Raw genomic sequence first — 23,555 nt, 5'->3', positions numbered from 1 at the left:
GGTATGCAGGGATTGCATAATGGTATTATGACTACAGCAGTAATAATATATATTTTAAAATAACTAAGAGAATTAAATTTCAAATGTCTCACCACAAAAAATGATATCTAAGTGAGGTGAGGAATATGTTAATTAGCTTAATTTAATCACTCCATATTGTTTATATGTTTCAAAACATCACACTGTACCCCATAAATATAGCACAATTATGACTGTCATTTAAAAATAATAATTTACAAATTAATTTCTTTTTAAATACAGTTTACCGGATACTTACATCTCTGATGAAATACTCAAGTGTAGCATAGGCAATGGCAATTCCATCATGGGTGCTCGTCCCTCTTCCTAGTTCATCCAAGATAACCAAGGACTGTGATGTTGCTTTTCTGATTATTTCTGCTGTGTCAGTCAGTTCTTCCATAAATGTACTCCGTCCTTTATATATATTGTCTGCAGCACCCATCCTACAAGCAAGATAAAAACACCTTGATTTTCCTCTTAACTTTCTTATTAGGAAGCCAAACACTACTTTATGAAAATATAAAAGATCACTAAGAATCTATATATTTTGAGCCAATAATAGCTCAAATTAAATTAAACAAAAGAAAACATGTTGGATGTAAAGACTGTCTAACATCATACTGTACTTTGTAGGAACATTCTGGATGGAATTCGAGGTATTGCACAGAACTCCTAAAAAGCAGGGAAACGTTTGATCCTGCTTTTTTCTCACTAATAAATCCAAATCAAAGTTTTGGTACTCACAGGACAAAACAATGCTGCTCTGTGTTTCTGTGTTTAAAAGTCCATGATACTGTACAAAGATCTTGTACAATTAAAGGTTTTTTTCAGTGTTTCCTTAAGAAGATTCCATAGTGATATTACAAATTAAAGTACTAAATATAAAGTAACTTATTTATATACAACTTTTTACTGGAACTAGAATTATAGATGTTTGATACCTTGAACAGCAGCTAATACAGGTTCCTAAAGTAGATTTTATGAAACAGTTCCTACAGATGTCAAGAAATAGATCCAAAAGATTTAAATTTCTTTTCTGTAAGACTTCTTAAAGCCTTTAGTATGAGACTACATATTGTGCTTTTTTTTTTTTTTTGGACAGGGTTTCTCTCCCATCGCCCAGGCTGGAGTACAGTGGCATGCTCTCGGCTCACTACAACCTCTGTCTCCTGGGCTCAAGTGATTCTATAGCCTCAGCCTCCCAAGTAACTGGGACTATAGGTGCATGCCACCACACCTGGCTAACATTTTTTGTATTTTTAGTAGAGGCAGGGTTTCACCATTTTGGCTAGGCTGATCTTGAACTCCCAACCTCAAGTGATCTGCCTGCCTTGGCCTCCCTAAGTGCTGGGATTACAGGCGTGAGCCACCGTGCCCAGCCAGTGCATTTCTTAGAGAAGGATCTAGTACACAGCTTTTCTTTAACTGATTTAACCATGGTCCCTGAAATGTCTTCCAGAGCACCTTGCAGCAATAATGTCTTCCAGAACACATTTGGGAAAACACCTATATAATGCAAAAGGAACTGAAAAAAACAAAGGAATCATTAGGTAATACTCAGTGTTATGCAGTTAATTGCAAAACTTAGAATTCAGGTTTTTCACCCAGTAGCCAGCTTTGTGAATGCTGGTAACTACTTTCTCAGCAAAATCCCTTCATTGATTTAGTTTTGCTACGATAGTTCACAAAATAGGACATATACTTCACATTTGACCTACAGCACCATAACGTAACTTTCATTTCTTGAGAAATTCATGGTCAAATTGCACCTTAACCAGCTGTGTGGCTGAAGCAGTATAAGGACAAGGGAGATGGAATGTGATGTCGACACATGGGCAGAGCCTTAGAACTGTTCCAGTAACCAGCGGCATTGAGAAATTGTATAATTTCTGAAATGCTGCCACCTTAGGAACATTCTGGCTACTTTTTCAAAGTTCAAATACTGGTATTTACCTCAAATTTCAATGTTTACTTTACCAATATTTCCTTTTCCCCTACCACAAAACAGGATGATGAAACTTTCATATCCCTGAAACTACTCAGAATGCTTCAGAATCACAATGGTTCACCATATCCACCACTGTTTGCCTTTACTGTGGCAGGATGTAAGCTGACAAAAAGAAATCTTTGGCTGATAACAGAACATTCTGATGAGGGATATATTTTGGGGGGTCATTAATTTTTAGAAATTAGGATAATACACAAGCACTGGATACAGTTTTTTGTTTTTTTTTGTTTTGAGACAGGCTCTTGATCTGTCACCCAGGCTGGAGTGCAGTGGCAATGATAACAGCTCACTGCAGCCTCAACCTCCCAGGCTCAAGCGAGTGCCCACCTCAGACTCCTGAATATCTGGGACCACTGGCGCGTGCCGCCACACCCAGCTAATTTTTAAATTTTTTGTAGAGTCAAGGTCTCACTATGTTGCCTAGGCTGTTGTTGAACTCCTGGGTTCAAATGATCCTCCCGCCTTAGCCTCCCAAAGTGCTGAGATTACAGGCATGAACCACCATGCCTGGCTGTTGTATACAGTTTTAATGCAGTAGATTAAGCATTATACTTAAGTGCTTTCTAAAACAGTAAAGTAAGAGTGGTCTTGTTAGAAATGTCAAGAATTGTAAGATGTGCCTGGACAAGTTATTTCTAGGCAGATACACACACATATTTATAAAAAACATTTTGTATATGACAGAGGTGAGATTTCAAATTAATAGGTAAAGGATGAACTACCAGTCAATGAAAAAGATGCTAGCTAATTAGTTATTTCAGAAAAAACAAAGATGTATCCCTATATAAGCCATATTCCAAAATAAATGTACATGGATTTAAAAGTTTAATGTAAAACTAGAAATCATAAACATACCAAGCTATATAGATGAAATTTAATCTCTAGACAGGTGAGTGGGTGGCTTTACATATACGGCATCAAAACATATATTTAGCAAAAGACACAATAAAAAAGTTAAAGGCAAACCACAAACTGAGAAAAAACTTACAGTAATTATAACGAGCACTTAACATTCCCAAAATAAAGTCTGACAAAGCAAAACAAAATGATGAACAGAAAAACAGGCAAAGAACATAAAGAGTCAATTCACAAAAGAAACAAACTCATGAAAACACCCAAATATGTAAATTCAAACAGGAAAAATATTCATATTCTATATATATATTGTAATATGTATATTGCTAAGTTAGCAGAGATTAAAAAGAATATGATCTGCCATTATCAAGAGTGCTGGGGGGAAAGGGTATTTTTATGTGAGACAGAGACTTGTTACAATCTTCCAAAAGACAATTTAGCAATGTCTATTAGAAATCTTTCATGACCTATAAATTTCATTTTAGGAATTAACATTATGAAAACTATCAGAGATACATGAAGAAATACATGTACAAATGTGTTCTTGATGTTATTTAATGAAAAGTTGGAAAAAATCAAATATCCAATAATAAGAGAAAGAGTAAACAGTGTTATGATGAAAAACTATGCAACCAATAAAATTAGTATGTTAGAATTTTTGGCATCGGAAAATGGTTATATTAATAACACAGTGAATGTTAAAAAATGAGGTCACCAGAAATTTTTTAACTTCAGTGGAGGGGTCTGCTAGAAAAAGGACCTATTGAGCTACTGGAAATTTATCCTTGCTATTATAATAACTCAAGTAATGTTCCAGTCAGATATATGAGCAGCATCCACATTAAAGAAAAATTTGAGGACACATGAGGAACAATGACAGTATGAAAGAGAAGACTGAGAAAACCAACAGAACAAGTACAATAGAGGAAGTGGATAAAAATACAATTCACTGGTGATATGATTTGGCTCTGTGTCCCCAGCCACATCTTGTCTTGTAGCTCCCGTAATTCCCACATGTTGTAGGAGGGACCTGGTGGGAGATGACTGAATTATGGGGGCAGGTCTTTCCTGTGCTGTTCTTGTGATAGTGAATGAGTCTCATGAAATCTGATGGTTTTAAAAACGGGAGTTTCCCAGCACAATCTCTCTCTTTGCCTGCTGCCATCCACATAAGAAGTGACTTGCTCCTCCTTGCCTTCTGCCATGATTGTGAGGCCTCCCAGCCATGTGGAGCTGTAAGTCCAGTAAACCTCTTTCTTTTGTAAACTGCCCAGCCTCGGGTATGTCATTATCAGCAGCATGAAAATGGACTAATACAGTAAATTGGTACCAGGAGTGGGGTGTTGCTGGAAAGATACTTGAAAAAGTGGAAGCAACTTTGGAACTGGGAAACAGACAGAGATTGGAACAGTTTGGAGGGCTCAGAAGACAGGAAAATGTGAGAAAGTCTGGAACCTCCTACAGACATGTTGAATGGCTTTGACAAAAATGCTGATAGTGATATGAACAATAAGGTCCAGGCTGAGGGGGTCTCAGATGGAAATGAAGAACTTGTTGGAAACTGGAGCAAAGGTGACTCTTGCTTTGTTTCAGCAAATAAACTGGCAGCATTTTGCCCCACCCTAGACATTTGCGGAACTTTGAACTAGAGAGAGGTGATTTAGGCAGAGGATGATCTGGCAGAAGAAATTTCTAAGCAGAAAAGAATTCAAGAGGTGACTTGGGTGCTGTTAAAGGCACTCAGTTTTATAAGGGAAACAGAGCATGAAAGTTTGGAAAATTTGCAGCCTGACAGTGTGATAGAAAAGAAAATCCCATTTTCTGAGGAGAAATTCAAGCCAGGTGCAGAAATTTGCATTAAAAACGGGGAGCTGAATGTTAATCCCCAAGACAATGGGGGAAATGTCTCCAGGCATGTCAGAGGTCTTCATGGCAGCCCCTCCCAACACACCCTGGGAGGCCAAGGAGGAAAAAGTGGTTTCATAGGCTGGGCCTGTAGACCCCCGCTGTGTGTAGCATAGGGACTTGGTGCCCTGTGTCCCAGCAGCTCTAGCCATGGCTAAAAGGGGCCAAGGGACAGCTCAGGTTGTGGCTTCAGAGGATGCAAGCCCCAAGCCTTGGCAGCTTCCATGTGGTATCGAGCCTGCAGGTACACAGAAGTCAAGAACTGAGGTTTGGGAACCTCCGCTTAGATTTCAGAGATGTATGAAAATAACTGGATGTCCAGGCAGAAGTTTGCTACAGGGCAGAGCTCTCATGGAGAACCTCTGCTAGGGCAGTACAGAAGGGAAATGTGGGATTGCAGCCCCCACACAGAGTCCCCACTGGGGCACCATCTAGTGGAACTGTGAGAAGAGGGCCACAGTCCTCCAGACCCCAGAATGGTAGATCCACCTAGAGCTTGCACCACATGCCTGGAAATGCCACAGACACTCAATGTCAGCCTATGAAAGCAGCTGGGAGGGAGGCTGTACCCTGCAAAGCACAGGGGAGGAGGTGCCCGACCATGGGAACCCACCTCTTGCATCAGTGTGACCTGGATGTGAGGCATGGAGTCAAAAGATACCATTTTGGAGCATTAAGATTTGACTTCCCTGCTGAATTTCAGACTTGCATAGGGCCTGTAGCCCCTTTGTTTTGGCCAATTTCTCCCATTTGGAATGGCTGTATTTACCCAATGCCTGTACCCCCATTGTATTTAGGAAGTAACTAACTAGTTTTTGATTTTACAGGCTCATAGGCAGAAGGGATTTGCCTTGTCCTGGATGAGACTTTGGACTGTGGACTTTTAAGTTAATGCTGAAATAAGTTAAGACCCTGGGGGACTGTTGGGAAGGCATGATTGGTTCTGAATGTGAAGATATGAGATTTGGGAGGGGCCAGGGGTGGAATAACATGGTTTGACTCTGTGTCCCCACACAAATCTCATCTTCTAGCTCCCATAATTCCCACGTGTTGTGGGAGGGACCCAGTGGGAAATGACTGAATTATGGGGGCAGGTCTTTCCTGTGCTGTTCTCATGACAGTGAATAGGTCTCATGAGATCTGATAGTTTTAAAAACGAGCATTTCCCTGCACAATATCTTTACCTGCTGCCATCCACATAAGATGTGACTTGCTCTCCCTTGCCTTCCACCATGATTGGGAGGCCTCCCTAGCCATGTGGAACTGTAAGTCCAATAAACTTCTTTCTTTTGTAAATTGCCCAGTCTCGGGTATGTCTTTATCAGCAGTGTGAAAATGGACTAATACAACTGGAAAGAATTAAAACAAGCAAAATCTCGATCTGGTATCCTCAGGGAGATTAAGAACATGACAGACTTAAAACAAGGAAAGTCTATGAAGAAATAAACAACTGGAGAACAAGAAATCTTGAAAATTAAAAATATGATCACTGAAAAATTTACTGTATGAGTGAAATTAAAATTTGATGCTGTATAGGACCAAGCTTTTATTTTATTATTGTTTATTTGAGAAAGGTTCTAACTCTGTCGCCCAGGCTGCAGTACAGTGGCATGAACACAGCTCACTGCAGCCTCAATCTTCCTGTGCTCAGATGATCCTCCCACCTCAGCCTCCTGGGAAGCTGGGACTACAGGCATGCCCAGCTAATTTTTTATTTTTTGTATCTTTAGTAGAGATGGGGTTCCACCATGTTGCCCAGGCTGGTCTCAACACCTGGGCTCAAGTGATCCACCGGCCTCAGCCTCCCAAAGCACTTGGATTACAGGCGTGAGCCACCGTGCCTTGCCCCAGACCAAGTTTTTAAACCTGGAAGATAAATTCAAAGAAATCTCTGAGAACAGTAAAGAGAAAGACCAAGAAATGTAAAGTGCAAACAAATAGATTTAAAACATGGAGGCCATGTCCTAACAGTTGAAAGCTGCTCAAATAGGAAGTGCAAAAGGTACAAACAACAAAGGTAATGAAATAAAATAAGAAAATGCCCCTATGCTGAAATAAGACATGCATCTCCATATGGGAAGGTTTCATGAAATGCTGAGTACGATTAGTAAGAAAAGATTTACATCTAAACATTCTGCTGAAAATTTTATAATAAGGATTAAAAAATTCTAAATGCCTCAGAGAAAGAAAAAATTCATCATTAAGCAAGGGATGAGAATCAGACTCTTATTGACTTTTTATCTACATTGAATGTAATACTGGAAGATAATGGGAGCAATTCCTTTAAATTTAAAATCTAGATATTTATATTCATCTAAACTTTCAAAGCAAATATGAAGATAAAGCTATTTGAGGCTTCTAAAACTAAAAAAATTTGCCACCAAGAGCCCTACATGAAAAAAGTACTCAGAGACAGACTCAAAAAAAAAAAAATATATTCAGCCGGGTGCAGTGGCCTATAATCTCAGCACTTTGGGAGGCTGAGGCAGGCAGATCACTTGAGGTCAGGAGTTTGAGACCAGCCTGGCCAACATGGCAAAACCGCATATCTACTAAAAATACAGAAATTAGCCAAGGGTAGTGGTGCATGCCTGTAATCCCAGCTACTCAGGAGGCTGAGGCAGGAAAATCGCTTGAGCCTGGGAGGCAGAGGTTGCAGTGAGCTGAGATCGCACCACTGTACTTCAGACTTGGCAATGGAGCGAGAATCTGTCTCAGAAAAAAATCCAAAAATTAAGGGTCGCTTCCAAGACGGCTAAATAGGAACAGCTCCAGTCTGTAGCTCCCACCGAGATGGATGCAGAAGATACGTGATTTCTGCATTTCCAACTGAGGTACCTGCTTCATCTCATTGGGACTGGTTGGAAAGTGGGTGCAGCCTATGGATGGTGAGCTGAAACAGGGCAGGGCATTGCCTCACCTGGGAAGTGCAGGGGGACGGGGGATTTCCTTTTCCTAGGCAAGGGAAGCCATGACAGACTGTACCTGAAGAAACAGTACACTCCTGACCAAATACTGCACTTTTCCCACGGTCTTTGCAACTGGCAGACCAGGAGATACCCTCCCATGCCTGGCTCAGCAGGTCTCACGCCCACAGAGCCTTGCTCACTGCTAACGCAGCAGTCTGAGATCAACCTGCGACGTTGTAGCTTGACGGGGGAGGGGCATCTGCCATTGCTGAGGCTTGAGTAGCTCACAGTGTAAACAAAGTGGCCTGGAAGCTCAAACTGGGCAGAGCCCACCACAGTTCAGCAAGGCCTACTGCCTCTCTAGATTCCACCTCTGGGGGCAGGGCATAGCAGAACGAAAGGCAACAGACAGCATCTGCAGACTTAAACGTCCCTGTCTGACAACTATGAAGACAGCAGCGGTTCTCTCAGCATGGCATTCAAGCTCCGAGAAGGGACAGACTGCCTCCTCAAGCAGGTCCCAAACCCCCGTGTAGCCTGACTGGCAGACACCTCCCAGTAGGGACTGACAGACACCTCAAACAGGCAGGTGTCTCTCTGGGATGAAACTTCCAGATGAAGGATCAGGCAGCAATATTTACTGTTCTGTAGCCTCTGCTGGTGATACCTAGGCAAAGAGGGTCTGGAGTGGACCTCCAGCAAACCCCAACAGACCTGCAGTTGAGGGGCCTGTTAGAAGGGAAACTAACAAACAGAAAAAAATAGCATCAACATCAACAAAAAGGACATCCACACCAAAATGCCATCTGTAGGTCACCAACATCAAAGAACAAATGTAGATAAAACCACAAAGATAGGGAGAAACCACAGCAGAAAAGCAGAAAATTCCAAAAACCAGAGCGCCTCTTCTCCTCCAAAGGATTGCAGCTCCTCAGCAGCAACGGAACAGAACCGGGCAGAGAATGAGTTTGATGAGTTGACAGAAGTAGGCTTCAGAAGGTCGGTAATAACAAACTTCTCCAAGCAAAAGGAGCATGTTCTAACCCATCACAAGGAAGCTAAAAACCTTGAAAAAAGGTTAGATGAATGGCTATCTAGAATAAACACTGTCGAGAAGACCTTAAATGACCTGATGGAGCTGAAAACCATGGCACGGGAACTTCGTGATGCATGCACAATCTTCAATAGCCGATTTCATCAAGTGGAAGAAAGGATATCAGCAACTGAAGATCAAATTAATGAAATAAAGTGAGAAGACAAGATTAGAGAAAAAAGAGTGAAAAGAAATGAACAAAGCCTCCATGAAATATGGGACTATGTGAAAAGACCAAATATACATTTGATTGATGTACTGGAAAGTGATGGGGAGAATGGAACTAAGTTAGAAAACACTCTTCAGGATATTATCCAGGAGAACTTCCCTAACCTAGCAAGGCAGGCCAACATTCAAATTCAGGAAATACAGAGATCACCACAAAGATACTCCTCGAGAAGAGCAACCCAAGACACATAATTGTCAGATTCACTAAAGTTGAAATGAAAGAAAAAATGTTAAGGGCAGTCAGAAAGAAAGGTCTGGATACCCACAAAGGGAAGCCCATCAGACTAACAGTGGATCTCTTGGCAGAAACCACACAAGCCAGAAGAGAGTGGTAGCCAATATTCAACATTCTTAAAGAAAAGAATTTTCAACCCAGAATCTCATATCCAGCCAAACTAAGCTTCATATGTGGGGGAGAAGTAAAATCCTTCACAGACAACCAAATGCTGAGAGATTTTGTCACCACCAGGCCTGCCTTACAAGAGCTCCTAAAGGAAGCACTAAACATGGAAAGGAATAATCAGTACCAGCCACTGCAAAAACATGCCAAATTGTAAAGACCATTGACGCTATGAAGAAACTGCATCAGTTAACAGGCAAAATAACCAGCTAACAGCAAAATGACAGGATCAAATTCACACATAACAATATCAACCTTAAATGTAAATGGGCTAAATGCCACAATTAAAAGACACAGACTGGCAAATTGGAGAAAGAGTCAAGACCTATCAGTGTGCAGTATTCAGGAGACCCATCTCAGGTGCAAAAACACACATAGGCTCAAAATAAAGGGATGGAGGCAGATCTACCAAGCAAATGGAAAGCAAAAAAAAGCAGGGGTTGCAATCCTAGTCTCTGCTAAAACAGACTTTAAACCAACAAAGATCAAAAGAGACAAAGAAGGGCACTACACAATGGTAAAGGGATCAATTCAACAAGAAGAGCTAACTATCCTAAATATATATGCACCCAATACAGGAGCATCCAGATTCATAAAGCAAGTCCTTAGACACCTACAAAGAGACTAAGACTCCCACACAATAATAATGGCAGACTTTAACATCCCACTATCAATATTAGACAGATCAATGAGACAGAAGGTTAACAAGGATATCCAGGACCTGAACTCAGCTCTGGACCAAACGGACCTAATAGATATCTACAGAACTCCACACCCCAAATCAACAGAAAATACATCCTTCTCAGCACCACATCACAATTATTCTAAAATTGACCACATAACTGGAAGTAAAACACTCCACAGCAAATGTAAAAGAACAGAAATCACAACAAACTGTCTCTCAGACCATACTACAATCAAATTAGAACTCAGGATTAAGAAACTCACTCAAAACCGCACAACTACATGGAAACTGAACAACTTGCTACTGAATGACCACTGGGTGCATAATGAAATGAAGGCAGAAATAAAAGTGTTCTTTGAAACCAATGAGAACAAAGACACAACATACCAGAATCTCTGGGACACATTTAAAGCAGTGTGTAGAGTGAAATTTATAGCACTAAATGCCCACAAGAGAAAGTAGGAAAGATCTAAAAATCGACACCTTAACATCACAATTAAAAGAACTAGAGAAGCAAGAGCAAACAAATTCAAAAGCTAGCAGAAGGCAAGAAATAACTAAGATCAGAGCAGAACTGAAGGAGATAGAAAAAATCCTTCAAAAAGTCAATGAATCCAGGAGCTAGTTTTTTGAAAAGATCAACAAAATTGATAGACTGCTAGCAAGACTAATAAAGAAGAAAAGAGAGAAGAATCAAATAGACACAATAAAAAGTTATAAAGGGGACATTACCACCGATCCCACAGAAATACAAACTACCATCAGAGAATATTATAAACACCTCTACGCAAATACACTAGAAAATCTAGAAGAAATGGATAAATTCCAGGACACATACTCCATGCCAAGACTAAACCAGGAAGAAGTTGAATCTCTGAACAAACCAATAACAGGTTCTGAAATTGAGGCAATACTTAATGGCCTACCAACCAAAAAAAGTCCAGGACCAGATGGATTCACAGCCGAATTCTACCAGAGGTACAAAGAGGAGCTGGTACCATTCCTTCTAAAACTATTCCAATCAACAGAGAAAGAGGGAATCCTCCCTAACTCATTTTATGAGGCCAGCATCATCCTGATACCAAAGCCTGGCAGAGACACACCAAAAAAAAGAGAATTTTAGACCAATATCCCTGATGAACATCAATGCGAAAATCCTCAATAAAATACTGGCAAACCAAATCCAGCAGCACATCAAAAAGCTTATCCACCACAATCAAGTCGGCTTCATCTACGGGATGCAAGGCTGCTTCAACATACGCAAATCAGTAAGTGTAATCCATAACATAAACAGAACCAATGACAAAAACCACATGACTATCTCAATAGATGTAGAAAAGGCCTTAAACAAAATTCAACAGCCCTTCATGCTAAAAACTCTCAATAAACTAGATATTGATGGAACGTATCTCAAAATAATAAGAGCTATTTATGACAAACCCACAGCCAATATCATACTGAATGGGCAAAACTGGAAGCATTCCTTTTGAAAACCGGCACAAGACAAGGATGCTCTCTCTCACGCCTCCTACACAACATAGTATGGGAAGTTCTGACTAGGGCAATAAGGCAAGAGAAAGAAATAAAGGGTATTCAGTTAGGAAAAGAGGAAGTCAAATTGTCCTTGTTTGCAGATGACATGATTGTATATTTAGAAAACCCCATCGTCCCAGCCCAAAATCTCCTTAAGCTGATAAGCAACTTCAGCAAAGTCTCAGGATACAAAATCAATGTGCAAAAATCACAAGTATTCCTATATACCAATAATAGACAAATAGCCAAATCATGAGTGTACTCCCATTCACAATTACTACAAAGAGAATAAAATACCTAGGAATACAACTTACAAGGGATGTGAAAGACCTCTTCAAGGACAACTACAAACCACTGCTCAACAAAATAAAAGAGGACATAAACAAATAGAAGAACATTCCATGCTCATGGATAGGGAGAATCAATATCGTGAAAATGGCCATACTGCCCAAGGTAATTTATAGATTCAGTGCTATCTCCCACATCAAGCTACCACTGATTTTCTTCACAGAATTGGAAAAAAGTACTTTAAACTTCATATGGAACCAAAAAAGAGCCCGCATTGCCAAGACAATCCTAAGCAGAAAGAACAAAGCTGGAGGCATCATGCTACCTGACTTCAAACTATATTACAAGGCTACAGTAACCAAAACAGCATGGCACTGGTTCCAAAACAGATATATAGACCAATGGAATAGAACAGAGGCCTCAGAAATAACATCACACATCTACAACCATCTGATCTTTGACAAACCTGACAAAATAAGCAATGGGGAAAGGATTCCCTATTTAATAAATGGTGCTGGGAAAACTGGCTAGCCATATGTAGAAAGCTGAAACTGGATCCCTTCCTTACACCATATATAAAAATTAACTCAAGATGGATTAAAGACTTAAATGTAAGACCTAAAACCATAAAAACCCTAGAAGAAAACCTAGGCAATACCATTCAGAACATAGGCGTGGGCAAAGACTTCATGACTAAAACACCAAAAGCAATGGCAACAAAAGCCAAAATTGACAAATGGGATCTCATTAAACTAAAAAGCTTCTGCATAGCAAAAGAAACTATCATCAGAGTGAACAGGCAACCTACAGAATGGGAGAAAATTTTTGCAATCTACCCATCTGACAAAGGACTAATATCCAGAATCTACAATGAACTTAAACAAATTTACAAGAAAAAAACAACCCCATCAAAAAGTGGGCAAAGGATATGAACAGACACTTCTCAAAAGAAAACATTTATGCAGCCAACAGACATACGAAAAAATGCTTCTCATCACTGGTCACCAGAGAAATGCAAATCAAAACCACAATGACATACCATCTCATTCCAGTTAGAACAATGACCATTAAAAAGACAGGAAACAACAGATGCTGGAGAGGATGTGAAGAAACAGAAACTCTTTTACACTGTTGGCGGGAGTGTAAATTAGTTCAACCACTGTGAAAGACAGTGTGGCAATTCTTCAAGTATCTAGAACTAGAAATACCATTTGACCCAGCGATCCCATTACTGGGTATACACCCAAAGGATTATAAATCATGCTACAATAAAGACACATGCACACGTATGTTTATTGTGGCACTATTCACAATAGCAAAGGCTTGGAACCAACCCAAATGTCCATCAATGATAGACTGGATTAAGAAAATGTGGCACATACAACAGACACATGAAAAAATGCTCATCATCACTGGCCACCAGAGAAATACAAATCAAAACCCCAATGAGATACCACCTCACACCAGTTAGAATGGTGATCATTAACAAGTCAGGAAACAACAGGTGCTGGAGAGGATGTGGAGAAACAGGAACACTTTTATACTGTTGGTGGGAATGTAAACTAGTTCAACCATTGTGGAAGTCAGTGTGGCGATTCCTCAGGGATCTAGAACTAGAAATACCATTTGACCCAGCCATCCCATTACTGGGTATATACCCAAAGGATTATAAATCATGCTGCTATAAAGACACATGCACACGTATGTTCACTGTGGCACTATTCACAATAGCAAAGGCTTGGAACCAACCCAAATGCCCATCAATGATAGACTGGATTAAGAAAATGTGGCACATATACACCATAGAATACTATGCAGCCATAAAAAAGGATGAGTTCATGTTCTTTGTAGGGACATGGATGAAGCTGGAAACCATCATTCTCAGCAAACTATCGCAAGGACAGAAAACCAAACACTGCATGTTCTCACTCATAGGTGGGAACTGAACAATGAGAACACTTGGACACAGGAAGGGGAACATCACATACTGCGGCCTGTCGTGGGGTGGGGTGAGTGGGGAGGGATAGCATTAGGATATATACCTAATGTAAATGACAAGATAATGGGTGCAGCACACCAACATGGCACATGTATACATATGTAACAAACCTGCACGTTGTGCACATGTACCCTAGAACTTAAAGTATATAAAAAAAAGAGCATTTCTTAAAATTAAAAAAAAAAATGTGGCACATATACACCATGGAATACTATGCAGCCATAAAAAAGGATGAGTTCGTGTCTTTTGCAGGGACATGGATGAAGCTGGAAACCATCATTCTAAGCAAACTATCACAACAACAGAAAACCAAACAATGCATGTTCTCACTCACAGGTGGGTGTTGAACAATGAGAACACATGGGCACAGGGCAGGGAACATCACACACCGGGGTCTGTCAGGGGTAGGGGGGCTGGGGGAGGGATAGTATTAGGTGAAATACCTAACGTAAATGACGAGTTGATGGGTGCAGCAAACCAACATGGCATATGTATACCTATGTAACAAACCTGCACATTGTGCACATGTACCCTAGAACTTAAAGTATAATAAAAACAACAACAACAACAACAACAAAAACCCAAAAATTAGCCGGGTATGGTGGCAAGTGCCTATAATCCCAGCTACTCGGGAGGTTGAGGCACGAGAATTGCTTGAACCTGGGAGGCGGAGTTTGCAGTGAGCTGAGATTATGCCACTGCCCTCCAGCCTGGGCAACAGAGCAAAGAAAAAAAAAAAAGAATATTCAAGGAAGATAATAACATGAGATACAAGGAAGAGCAGCAGTCAAAATGGAAGAAGTGAAAAAAGCTGGATAGAAATGAAGAGTTTTAGACTGGGATGCCTAGAAGATTCCCCTTTCCTTTCCCCATTGCTTGTTTTGTCAGGTTTGTCAAACAACAAAGTTTAGTACCTTAGAATGATATACATATATATTTAGCTCTAAAGAGAATATACATTAACATGTGATCACAATAATGCATTCCATTTTTAAACTAGCCTATGAAAAAGCAAAAGAGATAATACACCAGTAATAATAAATGTCAGAGACCTTTTCAAGGTAAAAACAGTTTTATAAACTGGAACCTGAGAAGAAGAAAGGCTCAAGCTTGAATTGATAAAAAATTTCTTCATATTTTATAGCAAAAGGTCAACAGATACTGCCTAAAGCTAATAAATCTAAAACCAGAGTTAAAATATTTTATATTAATATAATGTTAACTACCAGAAGAAAATCAGGGACCACTCAGTGGTTGCCTCTAGTGAGTAGGGCTGGGGAGGGTAGCAGGGGGTTGGGAGGAAATGGGAATCCTCTTACTTAGTTTTCAGTTTTGTGCCCTCTGATTTGCTTTAGTTTCCTCCTACCATGACAGCCACTGCTGCTGTAATTATAATTTTTGAAAGTATTTTATTGTGTCACTTTTATTAAAAACTACATGTGCAAAAAATATATACAGAAGGCTATCAACATGTTTAGAGTAGTTATCTCTGGGTAGGAGGATTACGGTCATGTGGTGACCCTTTCTCACCCCCCAAGCACCTAGCAAACATCTGACACAAAGATGGAGATTGATAAATCGGCATTAAATGAAAACAACACAATCAATCCTTCTTTCCCAATTCCAGTGGATTAAAATACACAGGAAATATTGTTCTAGGATGGCTATAAAATTTTATGCTGCTTATTTTCATTACTATCATTGGGATACCCTTAAGAATCGGTTCAAAAAATATAGAGTGTGCCCAGATATATAGCGTGAAGACACATACACATATAAGTAGCAAATTTATTTTATTTTATTTTATTAAGACAGAGTATCGCTCTGTTGTCCAGGTTGGAGTGCACTGGCACAATTTCAGCTCACTGTAACCTTCACCTCCAGGGTTCAAGTGACTCTCACGCCTCAGCCTCCCAAGCAGCTGGGACTATAGGTGCAAGCCACCACACCTGGCTAATATTTTGTAGTTTTAGTAGAGATGAGGTTTTGGTATGTTGGCCAGGCTGGTCTCAAACTCCTTGCCTCAAGTGATCCGCCTGCCTCGGCCTCTCAAAGTGTTGGGATTACAGGCGTGAGCCACTGCACCCAGCCAATTTAGTTTAATTTAAAGTTAAAACATCATATCACGTCTTAAACAACAGAGACATTCAGAGAGATTGAGTACTGTCACTAGAAGTTTGCAAATTCTTATTTTAGGGCTAAGGCCTTGAACTTTTCTATATATCTATTTCTTGGCATTAAAAAATTAGCTGTCTCATTGAAAAAGGAGCTTCTAGTCTACAAGATTGAGTGAAAAAATTTATAAATGTCATAATTAAAAATTATGTCACACAGCTAAACATGGTAGAAACAGCAGTAACTTGCATAAATAGGCCATCACTCTAGTCCTGGCTTAGCCACTAAGTACTGTGAGATCTTAGGCAAGTCGGATAACTTTTCTATGTGGTTGTAGCTTCCTTGTCTGTAAAAAGAAGAGGCTGATTAAAAAAAAAAAAATACTCAAGTCTAGTGATTTTTCATGAATGTATTAATCCATGCTCACAATGATATAGCAAAAAGTCCATTAGATTAAGTTTACTCAAGAGCAAAAACTGATTTAATATAGGCAAATCATTTAATGGAAAACTTTTCAATTACTTCTCATGGTAGCTGAGACTCAAATGTGATAACATACGTGAGCAACTTTCCTGTCTTGGGCAGTCACTGAAGTGTTTGACCTGCATTATCTCATTTTGTCCTGACACCACATCGTGAGACGTAGATCTTTATCCCTATGTACAAATGAGGAGTCTGAGGTTTAGTGCTCAAAAGTATAGTCAGTCAGGGAGTCAGGATTCAAACCTGGCTCGGTCTGACGCCAGAGTCTACACTCTGCTTACTCGGCTTTAGAGGACGCTCTACTGTACTTTAAGAGGCTGAAAAGTACCTGTGGTGGACATGCTCTATGGTGACCCCAACCATCTCCACTTTCTGGTGTCTACCCCCTTGGATAATTCCCTCCTCTTATTGTGAGTGGGACTTGTAACTTGCTTTGAACCATCAGACTATGGCAAAGGTGATGAGGTATTAATTTCACAATTATATGATGTTGTATGTTTTGCCAGTCAACTAGTGCTAGAGACTTTCTCCCCAGCTGGCTTTGAATACGTTCACTGTCATGTTGTGAGAGGGCCATGTGATCTGCAAGCGTCCTCTAGGAGCTGAGAGCAGTCCCCAGCCTACAGCTGGCAAGAAGCTGAGGACCTCAGACTCACAACCTCAAGGAAATGAATTCTGCCAACAACCTGGGTAATTCTGAAAGTGGGTACATCTCTAGTCCTGACTCAAAGTGAGAATCCCACCCTGGCCAATACCTTAACCACAGCCTCACACAGCTAAGCTAAGCTTGTGTGACCAGCTAAGCTGTGTCTGGGGTCATGAACCACAGAAATGTTGATATAATAAATGTGTGTTGCTCAAGCTGCTAAATTTGTGATAGTTGGTTACACAGCTCAGAAAAATAATACAGTATCTTTGTTCTATAAATATGAAAACGAGAATTCAGCATTTTCTTTCATTTTCCTTACTCCTTTAAGATGCAATATCCAGTCCCCAGTATTTTTATATAAATTTTTTTATTTTTTAGACAAGGTCTGGCTCTGTTACGCAAGCTGGAGTGCGATAGTACGATCTTGGCTCACTGCAGCCTCAACCTCCCGGGTTCAAGCGAACTCCCACCTCAGCCTCCTGAGTAGCTGGGACCACAGGTGTGCACCACCATGCCTGGCTAATTTTTGTATTTTTGGTAGAGATGGGGTTTTGCCACATTGCCTAGGCTGGTCTCGAACTTGTCAGCTCAAGTGATCCTCCTGCCTCAGCCTCCCAAAGTGCTGAGATAACAGGCGTGAGCCACTGTGCCTGACCCCTGTCCCTAGTATTCTTGCAAACTAGTTTCACTAATTTACACTCTTTGGTCGAAGCTGTTCCAATAGCCTAGTTTTTCCTCTCCATCTTCACTTTTACTAACAGCTAATTTATCTTTTACCTCCGTATTTTAAAATCAATGGAGTCATTTTGATTCCTATGCTTAAAAACTTACAATATTTTGCTAATGCCTGGAAAATAAAATTCAAAATTCCTAGCATGGTTTTCAAGACCCTCTGTGTGGTCTGGTCCTACACCTCTCTCCAGTCTCCTCTCCTTCTGCACAACACAGGATCCCATGTCACCATCACAACAATTTATCCTTGCCATCCCTAACACATGGCATGTACTTTTAAAAAATAACAGCTTTATTAAGATATAAGTGACATAGCATAAAATTCATCCTTTTAGAGGGTATACAATCAGCTCTCCGTATCTGCAACCGCAGATTCAATCAACTGTGGATCGAAAATATATTCAATAAAAATAAAAAACAATACAAAATAATATAAATGTTAAACATAATACAGTATAGCAACTGTTTACATAGCATTTACATTATACTATGTATTATAAGTAACCTGGAGATGATTTAAAGTATCGAGGAGGATGTGCACAGGCTATATGCAAATATCCCACTTTATATCAGGGATGTGATCATCTGCAGATTTTCATACTGGGGGGTCCTGAAACCAGTCCCCAGCAGATACTGAGGGAAAACTGTAATTCAGAGGTTTCTTTTTTTTTTTTTTTGGCATATTCAAAGAGCTGACGTGACAAACCTTTATTCCTCTGTGTGTTCTCATGGTTCCATTATACTGGAATCATCTTCACCCCTCTCTTTCTGTGGACTGGAAGCCTTATCATCCTTAAGCTGCTTCTCTGTAGCTGTCCCTGATTCCCCTCCCATAGAACTGACCAGAAGAGCTTTCTCTTGTCATCTTTCTAGAAGTCAATGTTCTTTGAGAAAAGGCCTCACTGATTTATCTCTGTAGTCCCCTCAAACGTTAGGCAGAGTGTCTTGCACATAAGATGTTCAATACATGTTGAAATGAATCATTTGTTTTTAGAATTGTAATACAACCTACTCAACCCACATCACTCAAGAGTTAACAATTTTGTGAATGTCCAAAATTAAAGTTTAAAATGAAAAGAACTGACTGATCAAGGAGCAAAAGGATTTAAATTTATATGTTCCTTTGTGCATCCATATAGATTAGGATATCCTTGTACACTATTGCTGAGTTTATTCTAAAAAACATAAAATTATAATGTATATAATCCTAAGAAATATGACAGAATCTTAATTTTTAATAAGATATCAAAAAGTACTTTTTGGTGTTTTCATGGAAAGCTTATTATAGTAATATAACTGGTTGTTGTTATTAAAGACTGTCACATAACCTCCACAGTATTAATATATATATATATATTTTTTGAGACAGTCTCTCTGTTGCCCAGGCTGGAGTACAGTGGTGCAATCTCAGCTCACTGTAACCTCTGCCTCCAGGGTTCAAGTAATTCTTGTGCCTCAGCCTCCCAAGTAGCTGGGACCACAGGAATGTGCCACCATGTCCAGCTAATTTTAGTATTTTTAGTAGAGACAGGGTTTCACCCTGTTGGCTAGGCTGGTCTCGAACTCCTGACCTCAAGTGATCCACCTGCCTCAGGCTCCCAAAGTGCTAGGATTACAGGAGTGAGCCACCACACCCAGTCTCATATTTTCTTCTTAGTTAAAAACACTGCATTTAAAAAATAACTCCAATTTTTCTTTTTCACAATGACCTAATTAGTGTAAAAATGCCTTTCCTATATTGGTAAAGCCAAACCTGTGCTAATGAAGTATATATATAAAAAAATGCTATTGCTGTTTTTTATTTTTTTACCTTCCGCTTATTCAATCTGCCTTTGCTAATACCTCCCTCTCTGACAAGACTAACAGATCGCCCATTCTCCAGCCTGCGTCACTTTGAGATTTTGTCACTGGTGACTACTCACTTGTAGATGCCTCTGATGATCTTTGCATCAAACCCCAGACAGTCTCTCAGTCATCTTTTATCAAAGGTCTTTGTTCTTACCAAACCTTTCCTACGGGATGGTCTCACATAGACAAGCTGTAAACAACAAAAGGCAATTGCTCTAGACAGAGCTATTTACCCTTCCCCTACATTTTTTCTTCTTGCTCAAGCTCTCTACATAGAATTTGGTCATTTCTTTCTCCAATGGTTCTTCTCTTTTGAAAGAAGAGAAGAGCTTGTCTGATGGCACATTCTTTGCCATCTTTGAGGCAAGAGAAAGAATTTTGAAAAAGTCTTGGTGCTGGACAAGTTCTTAGTAATCATTTTATACTCCTATTTTATAGATGAGATAAGACATTTCAGAGGTCAAGCCACTTCCTCAAGGTGACAGGGCTAATCTGTGGCAGACAAGAGACAAATACTTAGGTCTTCTGGTTTCTGGCCTGGAGTTTTTTGAGTCACCGCTACATGCCTCATGGTATTACAGGGTTTCTTTCTTAAGGAGGGCAGGCCAGTGTTGAGGAGATCTTGGACATACTTTTATTAGGCAATGGTCTTGACTCTAGTACTAGGTCAGAGGTTTTATAATATCTTTTTAGCTGTTAAATCCTTTGTTCAAATAATATTTTTACTTTATTATTTTTAAATATTATTATTTTATATATATTTTAAGTATTTATTTTTAAGTATTAAGTATTTAAAATATATATTTTTTAATTATATTTAAAATGTAATAACTAGAGCTTAAACATTAAAATTGTTAAGTAGAGGCAATGATTATTTCTATTACAATAGGATTCTTTGACTTACTTCAAGTGCTTTTAAAAATTATGATAAATATATATAACATAAAATTTACCATTTTAGCATTTCTTAGGTACACAGTTCAGTGGTATTAACATCCACAAGGTTGTGTAGCCATCACTACTTTCCATTTGTAGAACTTTTTTAATATTTAAAATACATTTTTAATATAAAATACTTAATATTTTATAAGAAAATTTGCTCTGCAGATTAGATACAATGAATGATGTTTGCTCTGGTTAAGAACTCAGCACTATTAGGCCTGTTATTGAGGGGCGGCTCTGTGGGACTCGCACCCTGGAGGGTAGTTTGAAGGCCACTGCATTAGGAGCCAACACATTTTCTATTACAATTCTGTTTTTCCATAGCACCTGATGGTATGGATGTAGTACCAATGGAAGTAGCAATGCCACCCTATATGCACTGAAGAAATATTGGCTCATGAACCAGTCATCAAGGCTACTGGAAGTACGCATTTATAATTGTTGGAACTGTTTATTGATAAACATATTTCCTGTTAATTTCCTTTAAGAAACGTATAGTTTATTTATTCTAGTTTGATTACTAGAAACCAGCTGAATAACATCTTATACCTGGCTTTATCTCATAATTCAATTCTTATTTTCTCTCTGATCCAGAGTCTTTGGATACCATTCTCTTCTCTTATTATTCTGCTATGTTGTAAATATCTCAGTAAAGTGCCTAAGATGGCTGGGCGTGGTGGCTCATGCCTAAAATCAGTTTTAGAAGCAAGACAAGATATACATTAACAATAAAGTTTGGCCGGGCACAGTGGCTCACACCTAAAATAAGTTTTAGAAGCAAGACAAGATATACATTAACAATAAAGTTTGGCTGGGCGAGGTAGCTCACGCCTGTAATCCCAGCACTTTGGGAGGCTGACGTGGGCGGATCATGAGGTCAAGTGATCGAGACCATCCTGGCCAACATGGTGAAACCCCATCTCTACTAAAAATACAAAAATTAGCTGGGCGTGGTGGCACGTTCCTGTAGTCCCAGCTACTCAGGAGGCTGAGGCAGGAGACTCACTTGAACCCAGGAGGTGGAGGTTGCAGTGAGCCGAGATGGTGCCACCGCACTCCAGCCTGGCGACAGAGCAAGACTCCATCTCAAAAAAAAAAAACAAAAAAACAATAAATTTATAGCTTTTTATTAAATCAACAATCATTTATAAGACATACTATACTAGACAATGATGTTAAAATATGTTAGAGATTTAGGGAATTCCACAGCATATGTTATTATTATCATGCTGTCTGTATTTACAGTCAAATGTAGTAAAAAATGAAAAATCCATTCTTTAGGTTTCATCTTAGAGTTAGTTTGCCCTGAGTAGACAGAAGGTTACAGTTATGTGATTAAGGAAAAAAAAAATCACTCTGATATTTTTAGGAGTGGCAGCTGACTAATCCTTCTAATCCCCCTACTCCCCTCCTCGCCTATAACCCTTATATAGGTCAACAAAGCTTAATAAAGCATTATGGAGAAAAGAAATTAGTACTTTTTTGAGTCAGTTTCTAAAATAAAAAACACTTTAATGGAAATTTGAAAAACAGTTTGTTTTTATGAGATCTTAATATTTTGAGATAATATTCTAGATGTCTCTCAGGCAAATGGAGTGGGCTTCTGTCCCTTCAAATCACAATCTCTGGGCCTTTTGCAAGGAAAATGCTAGTATAAGGGAGAAATACTGCAATTAGGAAAAGAGGACTTTTCATATTGAATGATAACTAGAGCTTAAATATTAAAATTGTTAAGTAGAGGCAATGATTATTCCTATTACAATAGTATTATTGGACATACTTCAAGTGCTTTTAAAAATTATGATAAATATATATATATAAAAAACATAAAATTTACATTTTAGCATTTCTTAGGTACACAGCTCAGTGGTATTAACATCCACAATGTTGTGTAGCCATCACTACTTTCCATTTGCAGAATTTTTTTTTTTTTTTTTTTTAAATGGAGTCTCACTCTGTCGCCCAGGCTGGAGTGCAGTGGGACAATCTCAGCTCACTACAACCTCTGCCTCCCAGGTTCAAGAGATTCTCCTGCTACAGCCTCCTGAGTAGCTGGGATTGCAGGCATGCACCACCACCCTGTGTAAGTTTTGTATTTTTACTAGAGACAGAGTTTCACCATGTTGGCCAGCCTGGTCTTTAACTCCTGACCTCAGGTTATCTGCCCACCTCGGCCTCCCAAAGTGCTGGGATTATGGCGTGAGCCACCATGCCAGGCCTCCATTTGCAGAACTTTTTCATCAGAAACAGAAACAGAAACTCTGTATCCATTAAAAGTAACTCTTTACTCTCCCCTTTCCCCATCCTGGAAAACCTCTATTCTATTTTCTGTCTCTATGAATGTGCTTATTCTAGGCATCTCATATAAGTGGAATATAGATTTATCCTCTAAGTGCTTTGTATGGGAGAGGTTTTTTTTTTTTGAGGAGTCTTGCCTTGTCGCCCAGGCTGGAGTGCAGTGGCGCGATCTCGGCTCACTGCAAGCTCTGCCCCCCGGGTTCACGCCATTCTCCTGCCTCAGCCTCCCGAGTAGCTGGGACTACAGGCGCCCACCACCATGCCCGACTAATTCTTTTGTATTTTTAGTAGAGACGGGGTTTCACTGTGTTAGCCAGGATGGTCTCAATCTCCTGACCTCGTGATCCACCCGCCTCGGCCTCCCAAAGTGCTGGGATTACAGGTGTGAGCCACCGCGCCCAGCCTGGAGAGTTTTTAATGTTAGTTTATTTTGTGTGCTTTCTGAAACTGAAGATGTTCCCATTCACTTCAGGTTGCTAAAAACTTTGAACTCTGTCCAAAATGGATGTCTAAGTCAAAGCTTGTTTTTTCTGGATATTACATACATTTTACAAAAGATAGCTA

The 23,555-nt window shown here is 39.6% G+C and overlaps 1 protein-coding gene across 5 annotated transcripts in view; it reads right to left on the bottom strand.

Moving 5' to 3' along the window:
- MSH3 (mutS homolog 3) overlaps positions 1-23,555 on the bottom strand; it is a 231,691-nt gene that overhangs the window by 25,591 nt on the left and 182,545 nt on the right. For all 5 annotated transcript variants that reach the window (XM_054489804.2, XM_063665452.1, XM_063665451.1 and 2 more), the window contains exon 21: positions 278-464. In XM_054489804.2, the coding sequence (XP_054345779.1) occupies positions 278-464 (187 nt within the window). The remainder of the gene's footprint in view (positions 1-277; positions 465-23,555) is intronic.

This window comes from Pongo pygmaeus, chromosome 4, assembly GCF_028885625.2.
Source record: "Pongo pygmaeus isolate AG05252 chromosome 4, NHGRI_mPonPyg2-v2.0_pri, whole genome shotgun sequence".
NCBI lineage: Eukaryota > Metazoa > Chordata > Mammalia > Primates > Hominidae > Pongo > Pongo pygmaeus.
Note: the sequence above shows the minus strand (reverse complement) of the source record. Positions and strands in the feature narration are given on the sequence as shown.